This window comes from Hordeum vulgare, chromosome 5H, assembly GCF_904849725.1.
Source record: "Hordeum vulgare subsp. vulgare chromosome 5H, MorexV3_pseudomolecules_assembly, whole genome shotgun sequence".
NCBI classification, from domain to species: Eukaryota; Viridiplantae; Streptophyta; class Magnoliopsida; order Poales; family Poaceae; genus Hordeum; species Hordeum vulgare.
Window position 1 is genome coordinate 68,362,003 of NC_058522.1, and position 25,841 is coordinate 68,387,843.

The following is a 25,841-nucleotide window of genomic DNA, read 5'->3' on the forward strand; positions in this document are numbered from 1 at the left end:
GGCCCCGTCCGCCCACCACCGCCGGCCCCGTCCGCCTCCACCCCGTCGGTCCCGTCCGCCCACCACCGCCGGCCCCGACCGCCCGCCACCGTCGCCCCCGTCCGCCTCCAGTCCGCCGGCCCCGTCCAGTCTGCCGGCCCCGTCCGCCCACCACCGCCGCCCCCGTTCGCCTCCAGTCCACCGGCCCCCGTCCGCCCACCACTGCCGCCCCCGTCCGCCTCAGTCCACCGGCCCCGCGTGCCTCCATCTCGTCCCCCCTCCCGTTCCCATCCATCTGCCCTCATCTCCAATGAGCCTTCCATGTGTTCTTCTCTGTTGCTTGGGAGGTGGCCACACAAAGCCGGCCACAGAAAATCCTGGTTAAAAAAGCTAAATGATTGAAAAATATATATTTATTGTCAAACTAACCCTATCATCCAAACACCACAAAAGGCTAAAGTTAGTTTAGGGTTAGTCTAGAGTTAGAAACTAACTCTAACCTCTAGCCAAGTTAGAGTATCCAACCAGGGCCGAAGAATTGCCACGGCAGTGGCATTAAATGCTGCTTCAGTTTTAGCAAACAAAGCAGCGGCCGTGATTGCAATCCCAAATAATATGATATTGATAAGTAATGAACTAGAGCTTCTACAAGCTTCTTTTATGGACACTGAAGTCAGGGTCGTTAAGTCATGTAAGAGCATCTCCAATAGACGGTCTAAACGTAAAAATAACTAACTTTTGGACCGTCTGATGCAAAAAAAAAAACGCTTCTTCAGCACACGATCTATATGTAAAAAAAATTAGACCGCGGGCCTTCTCGTGATGTAAAACGCAACAGCTCACGGTGCAAATTTACATCACGAGGTGCATTTGGTCCAAAACCAGCCGCCGCCCACGAACGCCCAACCGCCACTTCATTTCTCTTCCCGCCCGACCGCCTGCGTCTGCCCGCCCGCTTCCCGCCCGACCGCCGTCGCCCCCCGCCGTCCGGCGCTGCCATGGCCGAAGGCGACGACCCCACCACCTTCTCCTCCGCCGCCGCAGGTGGGCTGACCCACGTGGCCGCTGCCGCTGCCATCTCACCCGCAACCGCTGCCATGCCGCCGCCCCGGCCGGTGGCCACCGCGTCGGCGGCGAAGGCGACGAAGGGACGAGTCGGCGGAAAACGGGCGGCCAACCGCAACCACAACCCGTCCGACAGTTCTACGCGGCCGGTGAAGCTCTCCAAGGCGGCTGCGGCGGCTCGGGATGACGAATCGCAGCCGATGCGGTCGGCGGCCTCCTCCAGCAGCCCTACATCCATTCCTCAACCACCCCCGCCGCCACCGCTGGCCGTGGAGGACGATGTGGCCACGCCGACGGCCACCGCCTCCAACATGTTCGACGAAATGTCGCAAAGGTATAATTTTTCCGGTTGTCCTCTCGTTTGTTGTTTTAAATTGTATATGTTTTTGATTGTTTGTGCGTCCAATTGTAGTCTTGATGATGAAGCTTTCATGCACGCGACAAATGTGGCAAATGCTCATGAGGCAAATGATGATGGGAGGAGGCATGGGAGGAGGCCACTTTATTTTCAAATTTTTGATGCTAGTTCAATGCAAAACCGCGACTGAACTGTGGCTGACAGCAGCCGCGCGGCCGTTTTCAGATTTTTACACCTTTGCTTTGGACCATCTATTGGAGTTGCTCTTTTGGACCATCAATTTGGACCATCTGTTGGAGCTGAGCGTTTTTCGGAGCTCCAAAATGCATTTTTTGGCGGTCCAAATTTTACATCTCCGGTTTTGGACCGCCAAAATTTGGACCATATATTGAAGATGCTCTAACAGAAACATTGGTTACTCAAGCCCGGAGATTGGCTTATCACACTGAGGATGTTGTAGATCAGTATATTTATATTGTTGGCACACCCCATCCAAAGGGTTCGCCATGGTTGAGTTGCGTGAAGAAGATGGCAAAGAAGTCTAAATCTTTGTATACTCTTGATCAGATTGCCAATGAAATTCACAAGATAAATCAAAGACTTCACCAGCTTAAACAAAATAGGGACTAGACTCAACCAACCGGCAATTTTCCTGAAAAAAGCAATGACCATGAGCGTCAGCTGTACTTTCCTGGTCATGACTATTTGATTGCTGACGATGACCTTGTAGGGTTGGAAAAGAACAGGAAAATCTTGATCAACTCCCTGCATCTGGAAGATCACCCTCGTCTGCTCTTAATTTGTGTGTGGGGCATGGGTGGCACTAGCGGAGCTACGTTGAGGCCAAGGGGGGCCGTTGCCCCCCCAGCCTTGGACCAAACTCTGAAGTATTTTTTTAAGGGAGGGCTTAGATGAGATTTTGTTTAGCAATTTACAACCCAAAATACTCATGTTTTTTGCATTAGCCCCCAGGCAATTTGTACCAAGCTCCGCCACTGATGGGTGGTATCGGCAAGAGCACGCTTGTCTCAAGTGTGTATAGAGATCAGGCAGCCAACTTCCAATACGATGCATGGATTTCCATCTCCTAGTCTTATATATTGGATGAAATATTTCAGCAAATGTTGGAAAAATTAAATGTACAAGACACTGAAGAATCTGGTGTTGAAAATTCGAGGGGTGTGAGAACGGAAGAGCCTCAAGTGAAACTGAAGAGACTTCTGCAGAACAAGAGGTACCTGATCATACTAGATGATGTATGGACTCCCACAGATCTCTTAAAGATTAAAGATGTTCTTATTGATAGTGGCCAAGATAGCAGGGTCATTATCACAACAAGAAGTCATGATGTGGCCTCAATAGCAGATGAAGGTTGCAAGTTAAAAGTAGATAAATCGGGTCATGATGATGCATGGGAGTTATTCCAAGAAGGCATTCCCGAAAAGTGATGGTCACGTTTGCCCTACAGAGTTGCACGAGTATGCCAAATGCATAGTGGACAGATGTAATGGGTTGCCGCTTGCTCTTGTAGCAATAGGGAGCATGTTGTCCCTTAGAGAAAATAGTGTTAAAGAGTGGAAGCTCTTTAAGGATCAGCTTATTTGGGAGCTGGGCAATAACAAGGATATCACTGCTGTAGGAAGGATTCTTCATTTCAGCTACAAGGATCTGCCAATCTATTTGAAGAACTGTTTCCTGTACTGTTCAATTTTTCCTGAAGACTTTCCAATCGGAGCAGCTTACCTGGTGAAGCTACTAATCTCCGAGGGATTTGTTGATGTGAGAGGAACACGCAGTGTCGTGGGTATAAGTCTGACAGTAGATGTGTAGGGTACGTAAGGATGGGCAGAGCCTTAGCTACGGGGAGGTTGTATGAGTTCAGGCCCCTCTATGGTGGAGGTAAAAGCCCTACGTCTCAATGCTCTTGGGAGCTTGATGTCGAGTGGAATATGGATTACAGTGAAATGCTAACCCCTGCACCAGTGGGGAAGGGCGGCTTATATAGAGTGCGCTGCCCTTCACAACGGTTCGGTGTACAGGGGTGGTGTAGTGGCGAATAAATGTCTACGTTATAGGTAACATATGCCTTAAATGCTAATAATGGTACATGAAAGCGTATGACCGTTGCCCTCCAGGGGGGGGGTTATGATGTACAGAGTGGAATCCAGTCGGTAAGTTGGATACGTTCCGAATGCTCATTTCCGACTGGATGATGGAGAAATCGTCACCGACTGGATGATGGGAAGTCCTTAATTCAGTCGGAACTGACTAAGGGCCTTGTCCCTTATGAGGGTTAGTCCTTGGGTAGGACCTATAGGGCAGGCCTATGACCCTACCCTGGGACTATAACCCCATCATTAGTCCCCGAATGGATCGGGGTTGGAACGACGAAGCGATGCTTGGAGTACGGATCCGACTGGTATGGATGCGACTTTGGCGTTGTTTGCCTCGATCCATTTTGTCCTCTTGAGCAGTGATCCGAGTGGATATATCTGTGAAACGAACCATCAGAGACCGAGTGCTTCCGCGGAATCTTCTGACATGACCGGTCAACTGACAACGGCGGATTTTTTGGGATCGGTAAATTTCGGTTGCCGCGCGCTCAGCGGGGATGATGACATCGTCATCGAGTAGTATATGCCGCCTCGATTTCCGTGCCTTCATCTCCTCCACTAATATCGCAGCAACTGGTCGGGGGATAAGATTTCGGGGCCACCTGCTAGTGACCCAGTCGGAACCTTATTTAAACCTCTCCAGCGAGGGTTTCTCGTTGCACTCGCCTGATAACTCGCACTCGCCCCGCTTCTCCCGTGGCTTCCTGCGCACCCCAAGCTTCTTCCTTCCTCTCCTCCCCCGCGGATCTGCAGCCTCCACCATGACGAAGGGGCAGACGAGCAAGCTCGAGGCGTGGAAGAAGAAGAAGGCGGCGGCTCCCGCTCAGCGGCGACAGCGGACACTGCCCACGGGTTGGATCCAGGGGGATTTCCTCCCCTCCACGGTGACGGTGGCCGACATGCTGGAGCTGGTGGAGCAAGGCATGATCGAGAACAAGACGTGGATGCTGCCGGCGGAGGGCGAGACAGAACCGGCGCCACAGGAGGGGGAGCGCGTCTTGCTGCTCAGTCACGTGTACCGAGGCTTCTCTCTGCCTCCTCATCCCTTCTTCAGAGGTATAATGAACCACTTCGGGGCGTAGCTCCACCATTTTCCTCCCAACACAATAGCTCATCTTTCTGCCTTCGTCGTGCTTTGCGAGTGTTTTATCGGTTGTCCTCCCCATTGGGGGCTCTTTAAGCACATCTTCTCCGATAGATCCCAAACCATCAAAAGACTTAGCCAGTCGGACGACAAAACTCATATCCTCCAGCTCTGCGGAGGCTTAGGCTTCCAGAAGAAAAGCAAAAGTAGCTATCACGCTCTTCAGTTGTCTGAGTCCGTTAGGAACTGACAGTCGACTTGGTTCTACTGCCAGGACGTCGCTTGCCCGAATGCCGCGACTGGACTGCCGCCTTTCAGCCTAGACAGACCGGTTCCGCCCAGGCAACTTGCACTCACGAAGATGGAAAAGATCCAGATTGAGCCTCTGGTCGACGCGCTGATAGATGTCGTCCGCAAGGGAGTCACCGGCATAGATTTGCTAGAGATTTTCCTAGGTCGGCGCATCCAGCCTTTGCAAGCTCGACACCACGCCATGTGGCACTACACGGGGCCTGAGGCTCCACTCGGACTCACCCCGAATGCGTGACCGGGGAGGTTGTGACGGCATGGGTTCGCAGCATCACAGGCGCCTGCGATAACCCCAGAGGAGCCCGGCGAGTGAAGCCCTTTCGCGCGGACAACCCTCCTCCGAATGAAGTGAGTATACCTTGTCGAGTGCTTACAATTGTCTTAGATTTATCGCTTTTTCTTGTATCATTGTCTGACGTCTGATGTTGTCGACTGTATCTCGTGCAGGCGTGGACTAACTGGTTTTCCCCCGTCTCGAACGAGAATCCGGCTGAGGAAGAGGAAGGCAGCCAGGAGGGCAGCGTGGAGAGCGTCGAGTACGTCTCCGACAGTGGGGAGACGGAGGAGATGTCCAAAGAGGAGGAGGGGGAAGATTAGGAGCAGAGCTCGCCACCCCCACCACCAGAGCCTCGAACTAAGCGCCGTCACGAACCCGTGACTCCGTCGGCTCCTCCAGCGGCCTCGAGTGCCAGCCAGCTCCTCCCGTGGTTCCGAGCGCCTTGCCAGCTGCTCCCGTTGTTCCGAGTGCTCGGAGCACAAAGAGGACCAGGGACTCTGCTGCTGAGCCTGCGGGCCAACCTTCCAAGGTGGCGAAACCGAGTGGATCTAGACCTCGGAAGGCTTTGATTGAACTCATGCTTATTGGTCGAGTGGACTTTACTCGACAGAGCTGCTACCTCCGCCACTTCTCTGCCACGCCAGGAAGATGATCGCATGGATACAGACAATGTTGCCACATCCCAGCAAGGTACGTCGTGACGACTTCGAGAGCTTACATTATTGTTTCGCGAATTCAGTCTTTGATCTTGTCCTTTTTTTGTGGTCTCACATCGTTCAGTCGGGCTTCCTTCAGAGGTGATTCATCTCGAGGAGGACGACCAGAAGAGGTCCGATCAAGCCTCGGTGTTTGTCCTTGAGATTGTTCCATCTGCTACCGCTGCCGCCATGGACGCGCCGCCAACCGAAGCGATGCCGTCGACTGAGACAGTGCTCCTGTCGGCTGAACCTACTGGAGAAGGACTTGGGATGCCCAGGGAGTCTCCTGTGGTGCCGGGTCTGTTGACTATACAGTACGACGCCCGACACCTCCCGGAAGATCAAGTGGGAGCCGCCAAGGAGGCCATGGTGCAGGTGGAGTTAATGGCGGGTGATGCCAAGGGGGCATACGACTCCATCGCATCTTTGTACAAGAGAAGCTTCGAGCTCCAGGACGATATCCGAGTAAGTGCACTAGTAAGTATTTCCTTTTCTCTTGTAACCCACTGGGTGTTTCAGCGATATACTCAGATACAGTAGGATTATTTTGCAGTGGGTTCACTCTGAGTGAACCCAGTGGGTGTAGTCCCCGAGACTTGTGTCGAGTGCTTGCACCGGCAGTTGTCTTTATATACATTTTCTTTAACTTGATCAGATCAAAACTAATTTGTCCGAATGTTACCGGTGGGGGCACTCCGAGTGCACCTACTGGAAGTAGTCCCCGAGAGTAATTTTACTCAGGTCGGGTAGTAGTAGCCTCATAGGCTTGTTTTTTGTTATGTAGCTCAATAGGGCGGACCTGTTTGAGCTTCATGCTAGTGGGGTCATTCTTAGTGAACCCACTGGGTGTAGTCCCCGAGACCTTTGTCGACTGCTTGCGTCGGCAGGGGTCTGAAGAACTTTGAGCTTTTATTGTTTTCCTTGTTGAATGTGTCTGATCGTCTCTTTGTGCTGATTTGCAGAAGACTTGCATGATGGGATCAGCGTACAACGCTCTGATGGCTGAAAAGATTCAGCTTGCTGCGGAACTGGAGGCAGCTGTGCATGACTTGGCTGGTGTGAAGGGTGCTCTTGCTGAACGAGAGAAGTCCTTGGAGGAGTCCCGTGAGGCAAACAAGGCATTGGCGGCCGAAATGGAGAAAATGGGGAAACAAAGAACTGAGCTGATGGGTCAGATGAGGTCGATGAACAGTCGGTGCATATCGCAGGAGAAGTACGCCAGTGGCTGGGCTAGGAAGATGATTGCGCTTCTCGGTGGTAAGTTTATTCCGAGTGCTTCTTGACTTTGTATTTCATTCTGCGCTTACTTTCTGCTCGTCTTGTCTTTGCAGATTTTTGTATGGACGCTGAGGCTGAAGCAGCTGACGTTGAGCGGTCGGTTATTCCGAACATTCCACTCGGCGACGACGCCAATCGAGACATGCTCCGAGCGCACATTCGCCTTGGCAAAGTGGGACCTTTCATCGGTCGCCTGAGAGAGGTCGTCGGCCGAATCGACAAGGAGCTGTGGCCCGAAGACGAGTCCCGGCGGGAGATGGAAGGGTTGATGACTCGGCTGGAGGACGTCCCGAACCGAGTGCAGGCGTGGAAGAAGTTTGCTGCTCGCTGTGGTGCGGACGTGGCGCTGTCGCTGGTCCGAGTGCACTGCAAGGAGGCTCGCAAAGAGAAGTTGAAGGCGCTGCAGGTCGCCAACACCAAGAAGCTTGGATTCGAAGATTTCATGGAGACCTTCCTTGAGAGCGCCACTCGCATCACAGACGGGATCGACCTTGACACTTTCGTGGAGCCTGCCGGTCCCAGTGCCAGTCCTGACGACGCTTGAAAAACTTAACCTCGGTATGCCGAGTGGTACTTGTATCAAACTTTGACCACTGCTGTTGGCCGTCACATTCATGGTTCGGTGTGGATAAGCTTGATCTACACCGAACTGACTATCTTTAAACCAACTTTGAATTTGAATCGAATATTTTGCTCTTCCTTTGTCAAAAAATTCTTGACACGATTTTGGCTCGTAGTTTCTGTTTTGCGTTTCTTGGTGAAGCCAGTGGCAAACACGCGGAGCATGTAATTGTCAGTGGCAAACACGCGGAGCATGTAATTGTCAGTTGTCTTGACATCTGCATGAGCCTCAATGAGGATCTGCTAAGCCTCCGAGTGGATCTCTAGTATACACTCGAAGGGAGTTCTTTACTTAGGCGATTCGTTATCGCAGCTAAGTCTTCGAGCGTGACTGTAAGGTCGCACTCGGAGTGCGTTGCTACTCATGTGATTGTCAGTTGTCTTGACATCTACATGAGCCTCAATGAGGGTATTTGCTACTCATGTATTTGTCAGTTGTCTCGACATCTACATGAGCCTCAATGAGGATATTTGCTACTCATGTAATTGTCAGTTGTCTTGACATCTACATGAGCCTCAATGAGGGTCTGCTAAGCCTCCGAGTGGATCTCTAAGATACACTTGAAGGAAACTTTTTACATAGGCGATTCTTGATCGCAACCAAGTCCCCGAGTGCGACGTTTAGAGCACACTGGGAGAAAGTTAGTGCTTAGGCGATTCTGGATCACAGCTAAGTCCTCGAGTGCGACGTTTTAGTGCACACTCGGAAAAAGTTTGTACTTAGGCGATTCTTGATCGCAGCTAAGTCCCCGAGTGCGACGTGTAGTGCACACTCGGAGAAAATTAGTACTTAGGCGATTCTTGATCACAGCTAAGTCCCCGAGTGCGACGTTTAGTGCATACTCGGAGAAAATTTGTACTTAGGCGATTCTGGATCACAGCTAAGTCCCCGAGTGCGACGTTTTAGTGCACACTCGGAGAAAGTTTGTACTTAGGCGATTCTGGATCGCAGCTAAGTCCCCGAGTGCGACGTTTAGTGCACACTCGGAGAAAGTTGGTACTTCAGCGATTCTGGGTCGCAGCTAAGTCCCCTAGTGCGACGTTGTAGTGCACACTCGGATAAAGTTTGTACTTAGGCGATTCTGGATCGCAGCTAAGTCCCCGAGTGCGATGTTTTAGTGCACACTCGGAGAAAGTTTGTACTTAGGCGATTCTGGATCGCAGCTAAGTCCCTGAGTGCGACGTTTAGTGCACACTCGGAGAAAGTTGGTACTTAGGCAATTCTGGATCGCAGCTAAGTCCCCGAGTGCGACGTTTAGTGCGCACTCGGAGAAAGATTGTACTTAGGCGATTCTGGATCGCAGCTAAGTCCCTGAGTGCGACGTTAGTGCACACTCGGAGAAAGTTGGTACTTAGGCGATTCTGGATCGCAGCTAAGTCCCCGAGTGCGACGTTTAGTGCACACACGGAGATTTTTTTTTGAGACCGGAGTCTGCCAACGCGGAAGAGTTTTGAATCTGCAAAAAAATCAATCTGCTTTGTATTACTTCAGCGATACTTGTTCTTTACATTGCTTCAGTCGACGGTCACGTGTAAAAGTGCTTCAGGAGATCTCCGTTCCATGCTCGTGGCTCGTCCGTTTCCCTGTCGAGGTTGTAGATTCGATATGCAACGTTGTTCAACACCTTGGAGATGATGAAGGGTCCTTCCCACGCGGGAGCCAGCTTGTGAGGTCTCTGCTGATCCACTCGGAGCACCAGGTCGCCTGCTTGGAATGTACGACTCCTGACGTGCCGCGCGTGAAAACGCCGCAGATCTTGTTGATAAATGGTTGAGCGAGTCAGTGCCATCTCGCGCTCCTCTTCTAGCAGATCCACTCCGTCTTGCCTGGCTTGCTCTGCTTCGGCTTCGGAGAAGAGTTCGACTCGTGGAGCGTTGTGAAGCAAGTCACTCGGAAGGACTGCCTCTGCTTCGTAAACGAGGAAGAATGGGGATCGCCCTATAGATCTATTTGGGGTTGTGCGGAGACCCCACAGCACCGAAGGTAGCTCGGTGACCCATGCGCGGGCAGCATGTCCCACTTCTCGCAGGAGTCGAGGCTTCAACCCTTGAATAATAAGTCCATTCGCTCGCTCTGCTTGCCCGTTTGTTTGGGGATGCGCCACAGATGCAAAATCCACTCGGATACCTTGGCCTGTACAGAAAACTTTGAATCTGTCCGAGTCAAAGTTTGTGCCATTATCAGTGATTATGCTGTGCGGTACTCCGAATCTGGAGATGATGTCCCTGACAAACTTGATGGCCGTAAGGGCGTCGAGCTTCTTGACGGGTTTGGCTTCAATCCACTTGGTGAACTTGTCGACTGCCACCAAAGATGAGTGAATCCTCCTTGGCATGTCTTGAATGGACCGACTGTATCTAATCCCCACACCGCAAACGGCCAAACAAGAGGGATTGTCTTCAACGCAGATGTTGGCTTGTGGGACTTGTTCGAGTAGAACTGACAGCCTTCGCATCGGTTGATCATATCCTTCGTCATTTCATTCGCCTGCAACCAGAAGAAGCCAGCTCTGAATGCTTTGGCGACGATTGCCCTTGAGGAGGCATGATGACCGCAGGTTCCTGAGTGAATTTCTTCCAGGATTAACTGTCCCTCCTCGGGGGAGATGCATCGTTGAAGGACGCCTGAAATGCTTTCTTTGTACAACAGGCCATCAATGACGGTGAACGACTTCGACCTGCGGAGATCTGTCTGGCTTGAACTTCGTCTTTTGGTAATTCTTGCCTCAGGATGTATGCAATGAACGACACAGTCCAATCGGGGATGATAGGAAGAATCTCCATGATCAAATCAACCACAACACGGACTTCGACTTCAGTCGGATCTGTCAAGCTCTTTGGTTGTACTGGTTCCTCTGCGAAAGGATCTTCTTTAACTGAGGGAAGGTGAAGGTGCTCGAGGCAGACGTCACTCGGGACTGGTCCCCGAGTGGATCCAAGTTTCGCCAATTCAGCAGCTGCTTGGTTTTTTAGTCGCGGAACATGGTGGAGTTCCAGACCTTCAAACTTTTTCCCGAGCTTCCTCACCGCATTGCAGTATGTGGTCATGGTGGGGTTCCTTACGTCCCACTCCTTCATCACTTGATTAACTACCAAATCTGAATCGCCATAGACCATCAGGCGACGGACGCAGAGTGCGATGGCCATGCGCAATCCATAAAGGAGAGCTTCATACTCTGCCTCATTGTTGGAGGAATCGAAGTGTATCTGCAACACATACTTGAGTTTGTCACCTTTTGGCGATATGATCACAACGCCAGCGCCGGAGCCATTCAACATCTTGGACCCATCGAAGAACATTGTCCAATGAGCCGAGTAGATGTGAGTCGGTTGCTGTTGTTCTACCCATTCTGCTATGAAGTCAGCCAGAGCTTGAGACTTTATAGCTTTCTTGGCCTCGAACTTGATGTCGCAGTATAACATCTCCATTGCCCACTTTGCCACTCGGCCTGATGCATCCCGGTTGTGGAGGATTTCCGACAACGGGGCATCAGAAACGACAGACACCGAGTGGTCTTGGAAATAATGAGCCACCTTCTTCATAGTCATGTAAATCCGTAAATAAGTTTTTGATAGTGGGGATACCTCCGCTTGGAAGGAGTCAGGACTTCGGAGACATAATACACTGGCCGCTGAACCTTGTATGCTTTGCCTTCTTCTTCGTGTTCGACTGTGAGAACAGTGCTGACGACTTGATTTGTAGCCGCGATGTACAGAAGAAGGGGTTCTTTACTGAGCGGAGCAGTAAGAACCGGCTGGGTGGAAAGTAGGACTTTGAGGTCGTCGAATGTGATTTGGGCTTCGTCTGTCCACTCGAAAGTATCTGATTTCTTCATGAGTCGGTACAGAGGTAGTGCCTTCTCGTCGAGTCGACTAATAAACCTGCTCAAAGCCGCTAGGCAACCTGTGAGCCTTTGAACATCGTGTATTCTGACCGGCCGCTCCATTCGGACGATGGTCCCGATCTTTTCGGGGTTGACATCGATCCCTCGTTCGGAAACGAAGAAACCGAGTAACTTTCCGCTGGGAACACCGAATGAACAGTTGGCTGGGTTGAGCTTGATATCGTACCTACGAAGGTTGGCGAATGTTTCTGCCAAGTCAGTCAGCAGGTCGGAACCTTTGGGTGACTTGACTATGATATCATCCATATACGCCTCCACATTTCGACCGATCTGGTCAAGCAGGCATTTTTGGATCATGCGCATAAAAATTGCTCCTGCATTCTTCAAACCAAATGGCATAGTGGTGTAGCAGAAGCACCCGAATGGGGTGATGAAGGCTGTTTTTAATTCATCGGGGCCATACAGACGGATCTGATGATAGCCCGAGTAGGCATCAAGGAATGACAAACGCTCGCAACCCGCAGTCGAATCGACAATTTGATCGATGCGGGGGAGCGGGAAATGGTCTTTCGGGCAGAGCTTATTGAGATGCTTGAAGTCGATGCACATTCGGAGAGACTTGTCCTTCTTGGGCACCATGACAACATTGGCGAGCCACTCGAAGTGGTGTACCTCGCGAATGAAGTTGGCTGCCAAAAGCTTAGCCACCTCTTCTCCGATTGCCTTCCTCTTGTGCGCGGCGGACCAACGCAGGTGTTCTCGGACAGGCCGAGCAGCAGGATCCACATGCAGTCGGTGCTCAGCCAACTCCCTGGGTACACCTGGCATGTCAGCGGGCTTCCATGGGAAAATGTCCCAGTTCTCACGGAGGAATTGGATGAGCTCGACTTCCTATTTAGGATCGAGGGTGGTGGAGATGTTCGTCGGGGCAGTAGTGTCGTCCGTCGGGTGGATGCTGACCTTCTTCGTCTCTCCCGCCGACTGGAATGCGGACTCCGAAGCTGGCTTCTTCAAACGCATCAAGTCAGCGGGGTCGGCTGTCTTCTTGTACTCGTCGAGCTCGAGGACAGCCATCTGCTGATCGGCGATCCTCGAGCCGTGCTGCAGACACTCCTCGGCCCGCTGCCGATTGCCTGTGACAGAGATCACACCTTTGGGACCTGGCATCTTCAGCTTTAGGTATATGTAACATGGACAGGCCATGAAACGCGCATACGCCGGATGGCCGAGAATCGCGTGGTATGCACTCTGGAAGTCCACCACCTCGAACGTCAGCTTTTCCTTGCGGAAGTTCTTGTCGGAGCCGAAGACGACGTCTAACGCGATCTGGCTGAGTGACTTGGCCTTTCGTCCAGGGACAACTCCATGGAACTGCATGCTGCTCTCTCTAAGTTTGGACATCGGAATGCCCATCGCCTTGAGAGTGTCAGGGTACATGATGTTCAAGCCGCTGCCGCCGTCCATGAGGACTTTGCGCAGTCGGACTCCTTCCACCACCGGGTCGACGACCAGGGCCTGCCTCCCTGGGGTGGGTACGTGTGCTGGATGATCCGACTGGTCAAAGGTGATCGCAGCCTGAGACCATTTGAGGAACGTGGGGTTTGTCGGGGTGGCCATGTTCACCTCCCTGTTCACCAGCTTCAGTCGACTCTTGCTTTCAACGTCAGCAAAAATCATCAGTGTTGCATGGACTTGGGGGAACGAATCCTCCTTGTCCTCCTCATCCTGTTCATTGTCCCTTTCACTCGGCTGCCCTTTGCCGAACTCCTGGATCAGGAGGCGACATTGCCGAGTGGTATGCTTCGGAATTATGGCGTTGCCCTCTTCATCCATCTTCGTGTGGATTGGACATGGCTGGTCCAGGATGTGGTTTCCGAACTTCTTCTTCTTGGGTGTGAACTGAGCCTTCCCCTTGCCCTTGAACTTGGCATTGGTAACGGCTGCGGCCTCTGCCTGCGGAGTGGACGGAGCTTTCTGCTTCTGCTTCCGAGTGCTGTTCCCATCTCCATCGACGACTGCTTTGTGCTTGCCGCTACGAATGTGGTCCTCTTCTTCGCCATTTTCATAGCGTGCCGCTATCTCCATCATCTTGCTCATGGAGATGTCGCCTGTCCGACCGAACCGTGCGGTACAGATCTCTGTACCGCACGCCTGCCTTGAAGGCGCAGACTGCTTGGTGCTCTGTGATGTTCTCCACCGTGCGGTAGAGGGTTGTCCAACGCTGGATAAAGTCGCGCAGGGGCTCATTCTGCTCCTGGACATAGTGCTGGAGCTCCACGAGACCAGCAGGGCGTTTGCACATCCCCTCGAAGGTCCCGATGAAGACTCGAGCCAGATCTGCCCAACTGTAGATGCTTGAAGGAGCCAACTGGTTCAGCCACGCTCGTGCCGAGCCGTCGAGCATCAGGGGGAGATGTTTCATGGCGACCTAGTCGTCTCCACCTCCGATCTGGACTGCCACTCGGTAGTAGTCCAACAACGTTTCTGGCTTGGATTATCGTGTAAACTTGCTAATCCCCGTCGCCAATCGGAAGTTGGGAGGAATGTCAGCCGAACGGATGGCTCGACTAAAACACTCGGGGCCAGAGACGATGGTCCTGCTGCCACTTGGACGGTCTCTATCGTGACCATCGCGGTGGGCTCGGCCCCTGTCGACCCTCCTCTGGGCGATGTGTCCTCTTGCGTCGGGCCTTGGATCATAAGTGTCACCGACCGAACGCCGATCATCATGATGTTGGGGCCCGTAGGGCCCACCCCACGGAGGGGTGCGTGAACAGCGACAATCTTCGGGATTCATGGAACGGCTGCCTCCTCTGTGTAGCTGATGAGAATCGGGGCTGAAAACTGACCGATGCGTGTTCGCGTGAACAAAACTGTTGTGGATCCTGTTGTGCGACTAGGAGACCTCCGAATTCTGCTGCTGCGCCGTGTGCAACAGGGCACGGATCTGCTCGATCCCTTTGCCAGCCTCTTAATCAGTCGGTTGGAGGGAATCAACTATATTGGCGGCGGCAGCCAGGTTGAGGACGGGTGTGCGGAACACCTCCACGTTGCTCTGACGAGTGCGCCGACTGGAAGAACGGCGTGGCTGATGGCGAGCGCCAGATGTTTCGCCGACCTCGTGCTCGTTCCGGCCGGTTTGGAGGGGACTTTCATGGGAGTTGGCCATGTGCACTTCGGCTGCAGGCCCGTAACCCAAGTACTCGGAAGGAAACTCAGTCGGAACTGAGTCCGAGCACTGGGATGGCGGCGCAACTACAACCGACTCGAGGACCGCCACTTGTGAAGACGCGTTCTGGCACGCCTGAGCGTGTTGCACCCAACGCTGGAGCCGCGGACGGCGAGACCGCTTGTTACTGCACGTGACGGGGGCGAAGATCGACACCGGAGCCGACTGCTGGAGAAGAAGGATGCCGCGGGCACCGGCACGGAAGTGCGTAGCCCCGCGACTGGGGAGCGCCTCGACGTCGAGAGGGGCATCCCGAAGCCATGCCGAATCGTCGATGATGAAGGAGAGAGCGCCGAAGAGGATCTCATGACCCATGCGCAAATCTCCACCGGATGACATGATGAAAATATGTAGTCGCAAACTCGCCGGAAGTCGCTTAGACGCGTGCCCCACGGTGGGCGCCAACTGTCGTGGGTATAAGTCTGACAGTACATGTGTAGGGTACGAAAGGATGGGCAGAGCCTTAGCTACGGCGAGGTTGTATGAGTTCAGGCCCCTCTACGGTGGAGGTAAAAGCCCTACGTCTCAGTGCTCTTGGGAGCTTGATGTCGAGTGGAATATGGATTATAGTGAAATGCTAACGCCTGCACCAGTGGGGAAGGGCGGCTTATATAGAGTGCGCTGCCCTTCACAACGGTTCGGTGTACAGGGGTGGTGTAGTGGCGAATAAATGTCTACGTTACAGGTAACGTATGCCTTAAATGCTAATAATGGTACATGAAAGCGTATGACCGTTGCCCTCCAGGGGGGGGGGGCTACGATGTACAGAGTGGAATCCAGTCGGTAAGTTGGATACGTTTCGAATGCTCATTTCCGACTGGATGATGGAGAAATCGTCACCGACTCGATGATGGGAAGTCCTTAATTTAGTCGGAACTGACTAAGGGCCTTGTCCCTTATGAGGGGTAGTCCTTGGGTAGGACCTATAGGGCAGGCCTATGAACCTACCCTGGGACTATAACCCCATCACGCAGCTTAGAAGATGTAGCAAAATGCTACATTATAGAGCTTGTCAGACGAAACATGCTTCTTGTGTTAACAAGAAATATTTATGGAGAGATCAGCAATCTTCAAATGCATGATCTTGTGCGCGAGCTCGCAATTATGTAAGCTCGAAAGGAGAGTTTTAGCACTATTTATGATTGCACCCATGGAGTGGTACCAGCAGGATTGGCTTGTCGTCGAATTAGGTTGCACAGATTCAATGAGGACCTTACATCCAACATTGATACATCTAAGACCAGAACAATCTTATGTTTTGACAAAAGCATGCGAATAGATCTCTGGGTCTCTATCCTAGAAGGATGCAAGTATATTGTAGTGTTGGACTTTTCAAATCTTGCGATCAAGGTCATACCAGATTCAATTGGGGAGCTGTTAAACCTAAAGTTTTTGAATTTCGGTGTGACCCAAGTTGAGGAACTACCAAAATCAATTAGGAATCTTTCGAAGCTAGAAACACTAAGCCTTGAAGATGCAAATTGTTTGGTTTTACCATAAGGGGCTGAAAAGCTCAAGAACTTGAGCCACATGCTTCTTTGGAAAGATCTTCGCTCGGAATTGAGCTTCAGGACATATGAATCCATTGAGCCATTTGAAGGCATGTGGTGTTTGAAGCAACTGAGAACACTACACTCTGTTCAAGCTAGCACGGATTTTGTTGAGAAAATAGGAAATCTTTCTCAACTAAGAATCCTTGTGATTAGTGAGGTAAAGGGCAGCCATTGTGTGCATCTGTGCGGATCTTTATCTAAGATGCTGCACCTCCAGAGTTTGAGCATAAGAGCCTTTGACGAGAATGAGGTGCTCCACCTTGAAGCATTGGCAATGACGAAGCCTCTTCAATCACTTACTTTGGAAGGGAGATTGTCGGAAGGAACTCTGGGATCTCCATTTTTCTCAAACCATGGACATGAACTTTTTGAACTAACACTAGCCTGGTCTAAGCTTGTCAAGGTTCCAATGCAGCAGCTCTCGAAATTTGAAAAGTTGACCCATTTAGATCTCAAACAAGCTTATGAGGGAGAGAGGATATACTTCAGGGCTGGCTGGGTGGTTCCCACATTTGAAGGTTATGCGGTTGAGAGTTTTTCCACATGTCAATCAAATATGCATTGGTGAAGGAGCTTTGGGGGGGCCTTGAACACCTTATTGTCCATGAACTTGTGGAACTGCGGGGCGTCCCTGAACAACTGAAAACTCTCAAGTATGCACACTTTGCTGAGTTGCATCCTGATTTTTGGCATAACTAAGGTTAGTCAAACATGGATACCACCAGACATACTTTTTTCATGCCTTGTGATGTACTCCCTCCGTAAATAATATAAGAGCGTATAGATCACGAAAGTAGTGATCTAAACACACTTATATTTCTTTACGGAGGGGGTAACAAATTCTGGCTTTAATAGTTTACCACAATATTTTCTTCTCTGCATATTGGGAAAGACATGAGCCTCTCTCTGTTTGAAGCATGATTTCTGGTTTTCTTCTCACATAATGGAGTACTACTTTGTTTACTTTCTTGACACTGTTGTAATAAGGTGCACTGTCAGGTTTTTTCCCCTTAGCCTAGCTTCGACCCGTCGCTGGGCAGAGGGTTTTTCCTGGCGTTTAATTCCGTCTGTACTCAACTTTGTTGTTGAAAAATCTTAGCTATCCTATTTACCAAGGTTTGCTCATCGGACAGTAGTTCCCTGACGCTGCATGTAGTAGTTGTATTGTACATGAAGGTTGGAATGCATGATATGTGTGCCAAATTGCGCCAACTAGTGTGCTGCAAAAGGGTGCCATGGAAACAAAACTCGCGATAGAAGGAAACTCAGCAAAGTCCAACATTTGACGGTTGGGCTTCCTTTGCCGAGTTTCTGCTACCCCGCGCCTATAAACGCAACCCATCCCTCACCTCCCTCCCCCAACAATGCTACATTCATGGGCTTAATACATGATTTTACAGAGTGACTCTGGCGTTCTAATTGGATTAAGGGGGAAGGTTTGACCCACCTAAAGGGTGCTATGGAAACAGCCCGTAAAAGCATGTAATACCCTGTGCATTTAGCATTTTTGCTCCTTCCCACATAGCCGCGGGAGGTTTGACCCACCTAAAGGGTGCCATGGAAACAACCTGTAAAAGCTCGTAATACCCCATGCGTTTAGCATTTTTGCTCCCTCCCCCATAGCCGCTGATGTGCCACCTCATTGCACGTAGCTTTGCATGCACAAGGAAGAAAAGTAATGCACGGTAATGTAGAGGATGATGGGAGGGTATCTATAAGGCTGTTCGGATTGGAGCCATTGTCAGGGATATAACCTGTTGAGGAAACTTGGGATGAGGTAACTTGCTAATACTTGTGCTATCTTCAAGAATGTTGTGCGACAATATTAGCATTACCTGAAAAAACGTACTTCACTGATAAGGAAACTCATCAAATTCCCTTACAAAACGTCTTGTTCGGTACTCGTCCAGACCCAAGATAAGATTCTGGTAGGGTCTATAAGAGCATATTTCATTTTAAAATAACGTATGCATGCGTCTTGCTGTACTATGTTCTAGTAGAACAAGTGCTTAAACCTGAAGAACAATTCTTCTCAGGTAATTAAGATCCCATAGCTATGGTGCATACTGATTTGTTCTTGTACCACTGTATTTACTCATACCAACTAACTTTTTAAATTGAAGGATCCAATTAAAACTCCAATGGCACAACAAGTATGTTTTAGACTTGTTTCTTTAGCTGGCTTTCTCTTCTAAATTGCTCTATGTTGATTTCAGTTTCAATTGTATAGATAATTGTATTCTCATATCATGCACATTACTATCATCAATATAGAACCAATAGTGTTGTTAGTTGTACATGTATACACGTGGTCTCCATCTGAAATCTTGTGGTGATGTGTAGTTACTTACATTCTTTCAATGCTGCTTTGTCTTGAACTGATATGATTTGAACTACGTCTCTATTTTTATTTGGCAAGACAATAAGTGACCATAGCACACATGTATATGTTTGTTTCATGCTTTTATTATGTACTACTTTGCAATTAAAGACATGTTAGTTTAATCCTGTCCACCTTACTAGTGAACAGGTTTACCAAAATGAGTTTCATATACTACATGCTAAACCTATTATGGGTCTGCTTGTTTATTCTTTTTGAATGCTGATAGAATATTGGAGAAGTGTACCCCATTATGCAATAGTAAAGGAAGTAATGAAGATAAGGTTCAAGATAGTGAGGCAACCGTGTGGGTCTCCAAGAAAGCTGAAAAAACAGATAATGAAAACTATCTTGAAGAAAGCGAGCCAACTCCAGAGTCCTGTCTTGATGTACTGTTTGAGTACTGGCCACTACCACTGGCAACAGTTCGAACTTGCTGCCTAAATCAGTTCGACTCCTTGAGTCTAAACTACAACCTGAAAGACATTGACCAGCTTGCTGCGACAAGAAGTCGAAGGACCGAGGAACTCACTTTAGAATTCAGATGCATTCTTTCTGGTGCAACACAAGCATTGGATGCTTTTAGCGCCAAACAAGAAGAAACCAATAATCTTGCTAAGCTTCTTGCCATCATAGTGGATACCCAGGATAACGTTTGTTGAGTTCTTCTAAAGTGGTTTCAGTTTGGGACTTGTTTTGTTGCCATGTTTATTTGCACTGGTGGCTACCTTAGATCCCAAGTGTATGTAATATACTGCTTTCTTGTTCCCTATATTCGCACTGCTGGCAAACTTTGATGCCAAGTGTATGTAATCCCTGTAAGGCTTAATTATTTATTTACTATCTTTTGTGTATTTTCTTATATAGTCACTTCAGCTATTTTTCCACCATTTGCTAGTGACCGCAATAACCATGGGCCAGTTGACTACCATAGTGACCATGGGCCTCCTAGAGGCCATAGGTGTCATGGGCCACACATAGGCCGAACTATTTGTAGGCCAAAAGCGGACAACAATATGTATTGTAAACCGACTAAAAACGGACCGACCCGTTTATGGGTCCTGATCCTAACGAACCGTTAACAGGCTAGAAGACATCACAACCTTAATCCAATCGAAACATATAATTGTCCGTTAATGGACCAGAATACATGATAGGATGAAAATGGCCCATTGGATTAACGACCACAAATGGGTGGAATGTATCAACGGGCTGAATTTGACCCTCTAGCAGAGCATGCCATTAACAGCCTGGAAGTAATCTAGGGACGAAAATGAGCCCAAGACTTTACGAGCCCTTAGGAGGCCGAAAGTTAACACGGGTTGGAAACGACCCAACTTCATGATGCGCCTTCAATGGGTCAAAATACTCTTACTATTCTTTATGGTCGGGTATCGCCACGAGCCTCTAAAGGGACCAAAGATACAAAAGGCCCCTTATGGGCCTAAAGAAGACATGTGCCATATATGGGTCGAAATTGTCAACGGGGTGGAATCATATTGGACGACCCACATGACATACCAGGTTGGATTTTTAAAGGACATAGCAGGCCACGAGTACCCGGGCCGTAAATGGGTTGTATGCGAACAAGACATTTATAGGCTTACCATTGGGCGTCCCACTAAGTTTTGACCAAGACAAACAAGCCGATCTTTATAACCCATATGGGTCACTGTTGGGCCTTGTCACATGTCGATGTTTGATAGACGGGTCTCGTCCATTGCTTGGATGACATCTGTCAAAATGTGGAGCGGACACATTGTTCCATTAACGAATGCAAAAATGGCGATGGGAAAATCATCATTGGCCAGGGCTGTTAACGGGCATCGGATCCAAATCCTGCACCCGTTAGCTTAACAGCGGCCCGCTATGGTTTCTGTCACATGTCGGTTATCATCGACGTAATCACTTCTACAACGCGCCATTTATCGTCATGGAAGTGGACACTTTCGTGATGATAATTTTAGTATTGTCATGGAACACTTCTACGACAACACATGTATGACTATCTTGATTCTGTCATAGAATCATCATGGATGTACTTGCGTGAGAGAAAATGTGGCCTACTGTGACAAACACGCATTATCACGGAAGTGGTTATTGTTGTGAAGGATTAAATATGATTGTGATAGATTTATATATTGCAAAGTAAAATAAAAGTAAATAAATTGGTGCAAAGTATTTTTGGTTTTTGTAATATGATCAATATAGACCCGACGACCAAAGTTTTCACTAGAGGCTTCTCTCTTATAAGCATGGCATATGGTGGGTAAATAAATTATTGTTGGACAATTGATAGATCACATAGTTATGACATTATTCATGATATGTGTCGGTGTCAAAACCAAAGAATGTCAGATAGGGGGTCCCGAACTATGGATCTTGGGTCGATGGGTAACATGAGACAAGGGAGATGATATTTACCCAGGTTCAGATCCTCTTGATGGAGGTAAAACCCTACGTCTTGCTCTTGTTTATATTGATGATGGAGTATCGAGTACAGAGTTAATCTACCTCGAGATCGTATGTTGTGGTCTATAACCCTAGGAGTAATGATCTTGATCTGTCTTATGGACCAAAGCCCTCTCGTTTATAAAGATACTAGGGGTACTAGGGTTACACATTGTCGGTTACACCAAAGAGTAAACATGACGATATTATCATCTTGACTTGGAGCATACACCAAGGCTTAAGAAGAATCCGTTTTGGATACGGTGTCGTCTTGTAATTCGGCTTTCAATGATAATCACAGGGTGGCCCATGAGTCTGGCCCATGAAAATAGGTCAACGGCCTGAGGACCCCGTAGTCCCAGATCCCTTTGTAGCCCCCGAAGTTGCCTCCAATTACGTGTTCTTGATTCCCATCAGCACCTTGTGTCCAAGGACTTCGGCTTGTGGGGCGAGTTCCTCCATCCACTTATACTCGGCCGGTAATAGTTCAGCCACCGATGACTTCCCGGTTTTCTAACAATATATGTGACTTATCCTCAAAGGCCAATTGTTCGGGTGTGAACATCACTTCTGTGTGAAAACTTTTTAGCGAAAGGTCACAGCCGATCAGAACCACTGACCAGTTACAAAAACTCGATTCATGGTCCAAGGCAGTCTTTTCATTGGCATGTTCCATCAATACGGAGATCATGCCCCACTTTTTAGGGGATATGGTTTATGATTTGGGCTATCCCACGTGCGCATAACCGCATGATTTATCGGGAAGTGGCGAGGTTCGTGGCGCAGTAGAGGGGCCTTGGTATTACAATGACTTATAAAAAGGAAACTGTTGCCATAGCCTCCACACGCTTCTCAGATCTCATATCGCTATTGCCTTCCCTAATCTTGTGAGCTCCAAGCTTCCAATCTTCGTCCCCAATCTCTTTGAACCCTTTCCAAATTTGGTCATGTTCGGCTCGCGTTCGAAAGTAAAGTGGGAGGCCTCGTGTGTCACCAATAACGACATTTTGTAGTTGAAGCATGCTGGCTTTTTGTCGGCGAACATTGTTCATCGTGCTCCGAAGAAGGGCCAGGTTATCCCCATGCCTAAAGAAGGCGAGAGGGTGGTGTTCATACCGCACTTCCTCCCGGACCTCGGCTTTCCCCTCCACCCCTTCGTGAGGAGTTGGATGTTTTACTATGGGTTGGATTTCCATGACCTCCCCCCAATTCTTTTATGCATATTTCTGCTTTCATTACTGTCTGAGAGGCCTTTCTACGGGTCCAACCCAACTTTGGCTTGTGGTTGAAGTGTTCAACTCCAAGCGGAAGGTAGTTAGCGGCGATCAGGAAGACTGTGCAGGAGTAATGGTTAGCAAGCTTTCCCTGGTTCAATGGTCAGACGGTTCGTTCATAGATATCGTTAAGGTCTGGCAGGAGGAGTGGTTCTACATCACCGAGCCACATGACGTGGGCTGGGATGCACCCACCGGATTTAGATCCGGACCTCCCACCAGACTGGTGTATTGAACGGAGATGGGGATCGATTAGGGGGAAGTTGCAGAGGTGGAGGCGCTGCAAAGGTGCGTCTCCATCCTGGCGAAGAAGAAACTTGGGCTGACCAACGTGGTTCAGGTCATGCTACACCGCTGCCTTCTCCCTTGTCAACATCAGGCTGCCCCTATGTGGTCTTACAACCCAGACGACCCGGTCACTGTGCACTACTTCTTCCACGCCACCCACAAAAAGTTGTGGAAGGTTGTTCAAGTAGCAAAATACTTGGCAAGCTGAGGAGGAAGACATCAACATCGACACAACGAACCCTCCCGAAGAGGTAAAAATTTTATTGTATGTGTTCGGATTTTTCCATTTCAACAAGGCTCGCATTCCCCTTTCTCTCTACTTTCATAGATCTGGCTCGAGAAGTCCAAGCGGATCAACTATCTAGAACCATTGCCCGAGGGCCCGAGGTCGCTTTGCTAATGGCTATTCTAGTCGAAAAGCTATACAGGGTGCCGAAGAAGAAGGAAGAGAATAAGGAGGCCCGAGGAGACCTCCGTTCAAAATGACCTCCGGGCACTAGATCTGAGGATACACACGTTCCCTCTACTCTTGAAGGAGAGAAGGAAGAGGGCGAGTAGGAGAGCGGATCCTCCCATGCGAAGAAGAGAGAGGCGTCCGAAGACGCCGAGGTAGATCTAGCTCCCACTGCCCCAAAAAGGCAATGCAGGGCCAAGGTGGCCTTGTTTGATGATGTCCCGGACTCCGTTGATGAGTCTGAGAACTTTGAAAGGGTTCCTCTAAAGACCCTCAGGGTCAAGCCCCCGGCGCAAAGGTATGAACCTGAAGATCATACGTCTTTCCACATTGAGATTTTATTATTGACGATAGGCATACTTCTTGCATTGTAGCCCGCCGCATGATTTCCACACCGACCAGGCTTCGGAGGTGGACTCCTTGCCAGCCGATTTGGAAGAGAGCGAAACCGCCTCACACAACACACCTCCCCCGATCACCGAGGAGATCGGGGAGGTGGTATCCCAAAATATCCCCGGAGACAAATACTAGGGACGTGGGTGATGATATCATGGCCGAGGTTAATACCTAGGCCGCCGAATACTAGGAGGACGAATCCCTTGTGGCAAGTAAAGAGGGAGAGTCTGGACAACCCGAGCTCTCTTCGAAGAAAGTTCTGGAGAGCCTCCAGAATCATCTACACCAGCTTCTCCCGGAGGAGAAACTGCAATGCCGCACACGGAGCCGCCCGTAATAGAGATGCCCCAAATCGGGTGGCCAGGCATGATGGAGGAGAGTTTGAATGACTTCTCTATTCTAAAGAACACCACACTCGTTTGGGTGCGGTACTACACAACATTCGACCCGTTGACAATGGATTGAAGGAATCTTTCGACGGCTTGTTGACGGGCTTCAAGGTAATTTAAACAATATATTTTTTACAAAGTAATTTGAATTTATGGGTTTATATGCAATCCCCATATTTAGTAGCCCACGAGCCTTGTGTGAGTTTGAAAAATGCATGCGGGGGTGTAGGATGCCATCGAAATATGGACCTCTACATTGATAATTTCCCTCACTAGATGCCATACTCTCCTAGGTTGCAAAGCCAATGCGATGGAGACCAAAGCTCTGATGCCACTTGTAGGATTGAAAGTATGTCTAGAGGGGGGGGGGGTGATTAGACTACTTGACAAGATAAAAACTTAGCCTTTTCCTAGTTTTTAGTGTGGGCCAGTTTTAGCAACTATGACTAGTGAAGTACACCCTACACATGCATATCTAAGATTATTGCAGCAGAAAGTAAAACATGCAAGTGTAAATAGAGGGTAAGGTAAGGAGATCAAACACAAAGGTTGACACGACGATTTTTTGCATGGTTCCGATAGGTGGTGCTATCGTACGTCCATGTTAGTGGAGGCTTCAACCCACGAAGGGTAACGACTGTGAGAGTCCACGGAGGGCTCCACCCACAAGGGGCCCACGAAGAAGCAGCCTTGTCTATTCCACCATGGCTTCCGTCCCCATAGGACTAGCCTCACTCATGGTAGATCTTCATGAAGTAGGCGATCTCCTTTCCCTTACAAACATCTTGGTTCAACTCCACAACATGAAGTAGGAGGCTCCCAAGAAACACCTAACCAATCTAGGAGGCACCACCCTCCAAAAGGTAATAGATGTGGTAGAACGATGAACTCCTTTCTCTCGTGCTTCGAAAGATAGTCTCCTCAACACTCAATCACTCTCTCTCTCTCTCAGATTTGGCAGGGGTAGGAGAGATTGATCTTGTGGAAAGCAACTTGGAGAGGCTAGAAAGGAAGGTTCAAATGGTTGGAATGGAATCTCTTGATCTCAACACATGAGTAGGTGTCTCTCTCAGAAAAATGGATCTGGCAAGTGTAAGTGTGTTCTGAGTGCTTACTCTATGAGTGAGAGGTAGGTGGAGGGGTATATATAGGCATCTCCCATAATCCAACCGTTAAAACATTATTGGCCAACTCGGCAACACCGAACTGTTAATCTCGATGGGACCGAGTTGCACTAAATATGGCAACTTTGAATTCTCAGTGAGACCGATATATTAATCTCAGTGGTACCGATATGATGTACTAGACTAGTTTTCCAAACTTGTTGAAACCGACTTCAAACTGAAAATTCCAAAACTTGAAATTATCTTAACCGAAAGTTGGTCACTCAATCTCGGTGGCACCGATAGGAATGTTGGCTGTACCGAGATGGTGGGATTGGCATAGGATCTATCTAAGTGTAAAATCGATATAGCCGAGCGGGAATTGTTGTTGGCACCAATTTTGCAGATTTGGCTTGAGACAGATATATTTTGTGGGGAAGTGGCTGAGTATGTTTGGTGGCTATCTCTAAGAACTTGAGCAACCAATTCATCATAATACCTCATCCCCTTTTAATAGTATTGTCTTTCCTATGGATTGAAAATTGATTTCTCACAAAGTGTAAAATGAAGAGTCTTCTCGTTTGAAGCTTTAGCCAATCATATTCCTTCCTTGCATCAAAGGGGCATCTCCACACAATCCTATAGCCAAAGCATCTTTGAACCTTTATGAAATGTACTTGGATAAATTCATTATCC

General features: G+C 49.3%; 1 protein-coding gene across 1 annotated transcript; it reads left to right on the forward strand.

The window, feature by feature from the left end:
• The first annotated feature begins 977 nt into the window (after nt 1–977).
• On the forward strand, nt 978–1,706 carry LOC123396338 (atherin-like). Its single transcript, XM_045091295.1, has 2 exons — nt 978–1,378; nt 1,457–1,706. The coding sequence occupies exons 1-2, from the start codon at nt 978–980 to the stop codon at nt 1,590–1,592; spliced, it is 537 nt and encodes a 178-aa protein (XP_044947230.1). The 3' UTR covers nt 1,593–1,706.
• The last annotated feature ends 24,135 nt before the right edge of the window (nt 1,707–25,841 follow it).

Bases quoted from the DNA above. Each gene is read 5' to 3' on its own strand.
- LOC123396338 (XM_045091295.1), top strand. From the start codon at position 978: ATGGCCGAAGGCGACGACCCCACCACCTTCTCCTCCGCCGCCGCAGGT. The intron at 1,379-1,456 runs GTATAATTTTTC...GTCCAATTGTAG, and splicing joins TTCGACGAAATGTCGCAAAG to TCTTGATGATGAAGCTTTCA.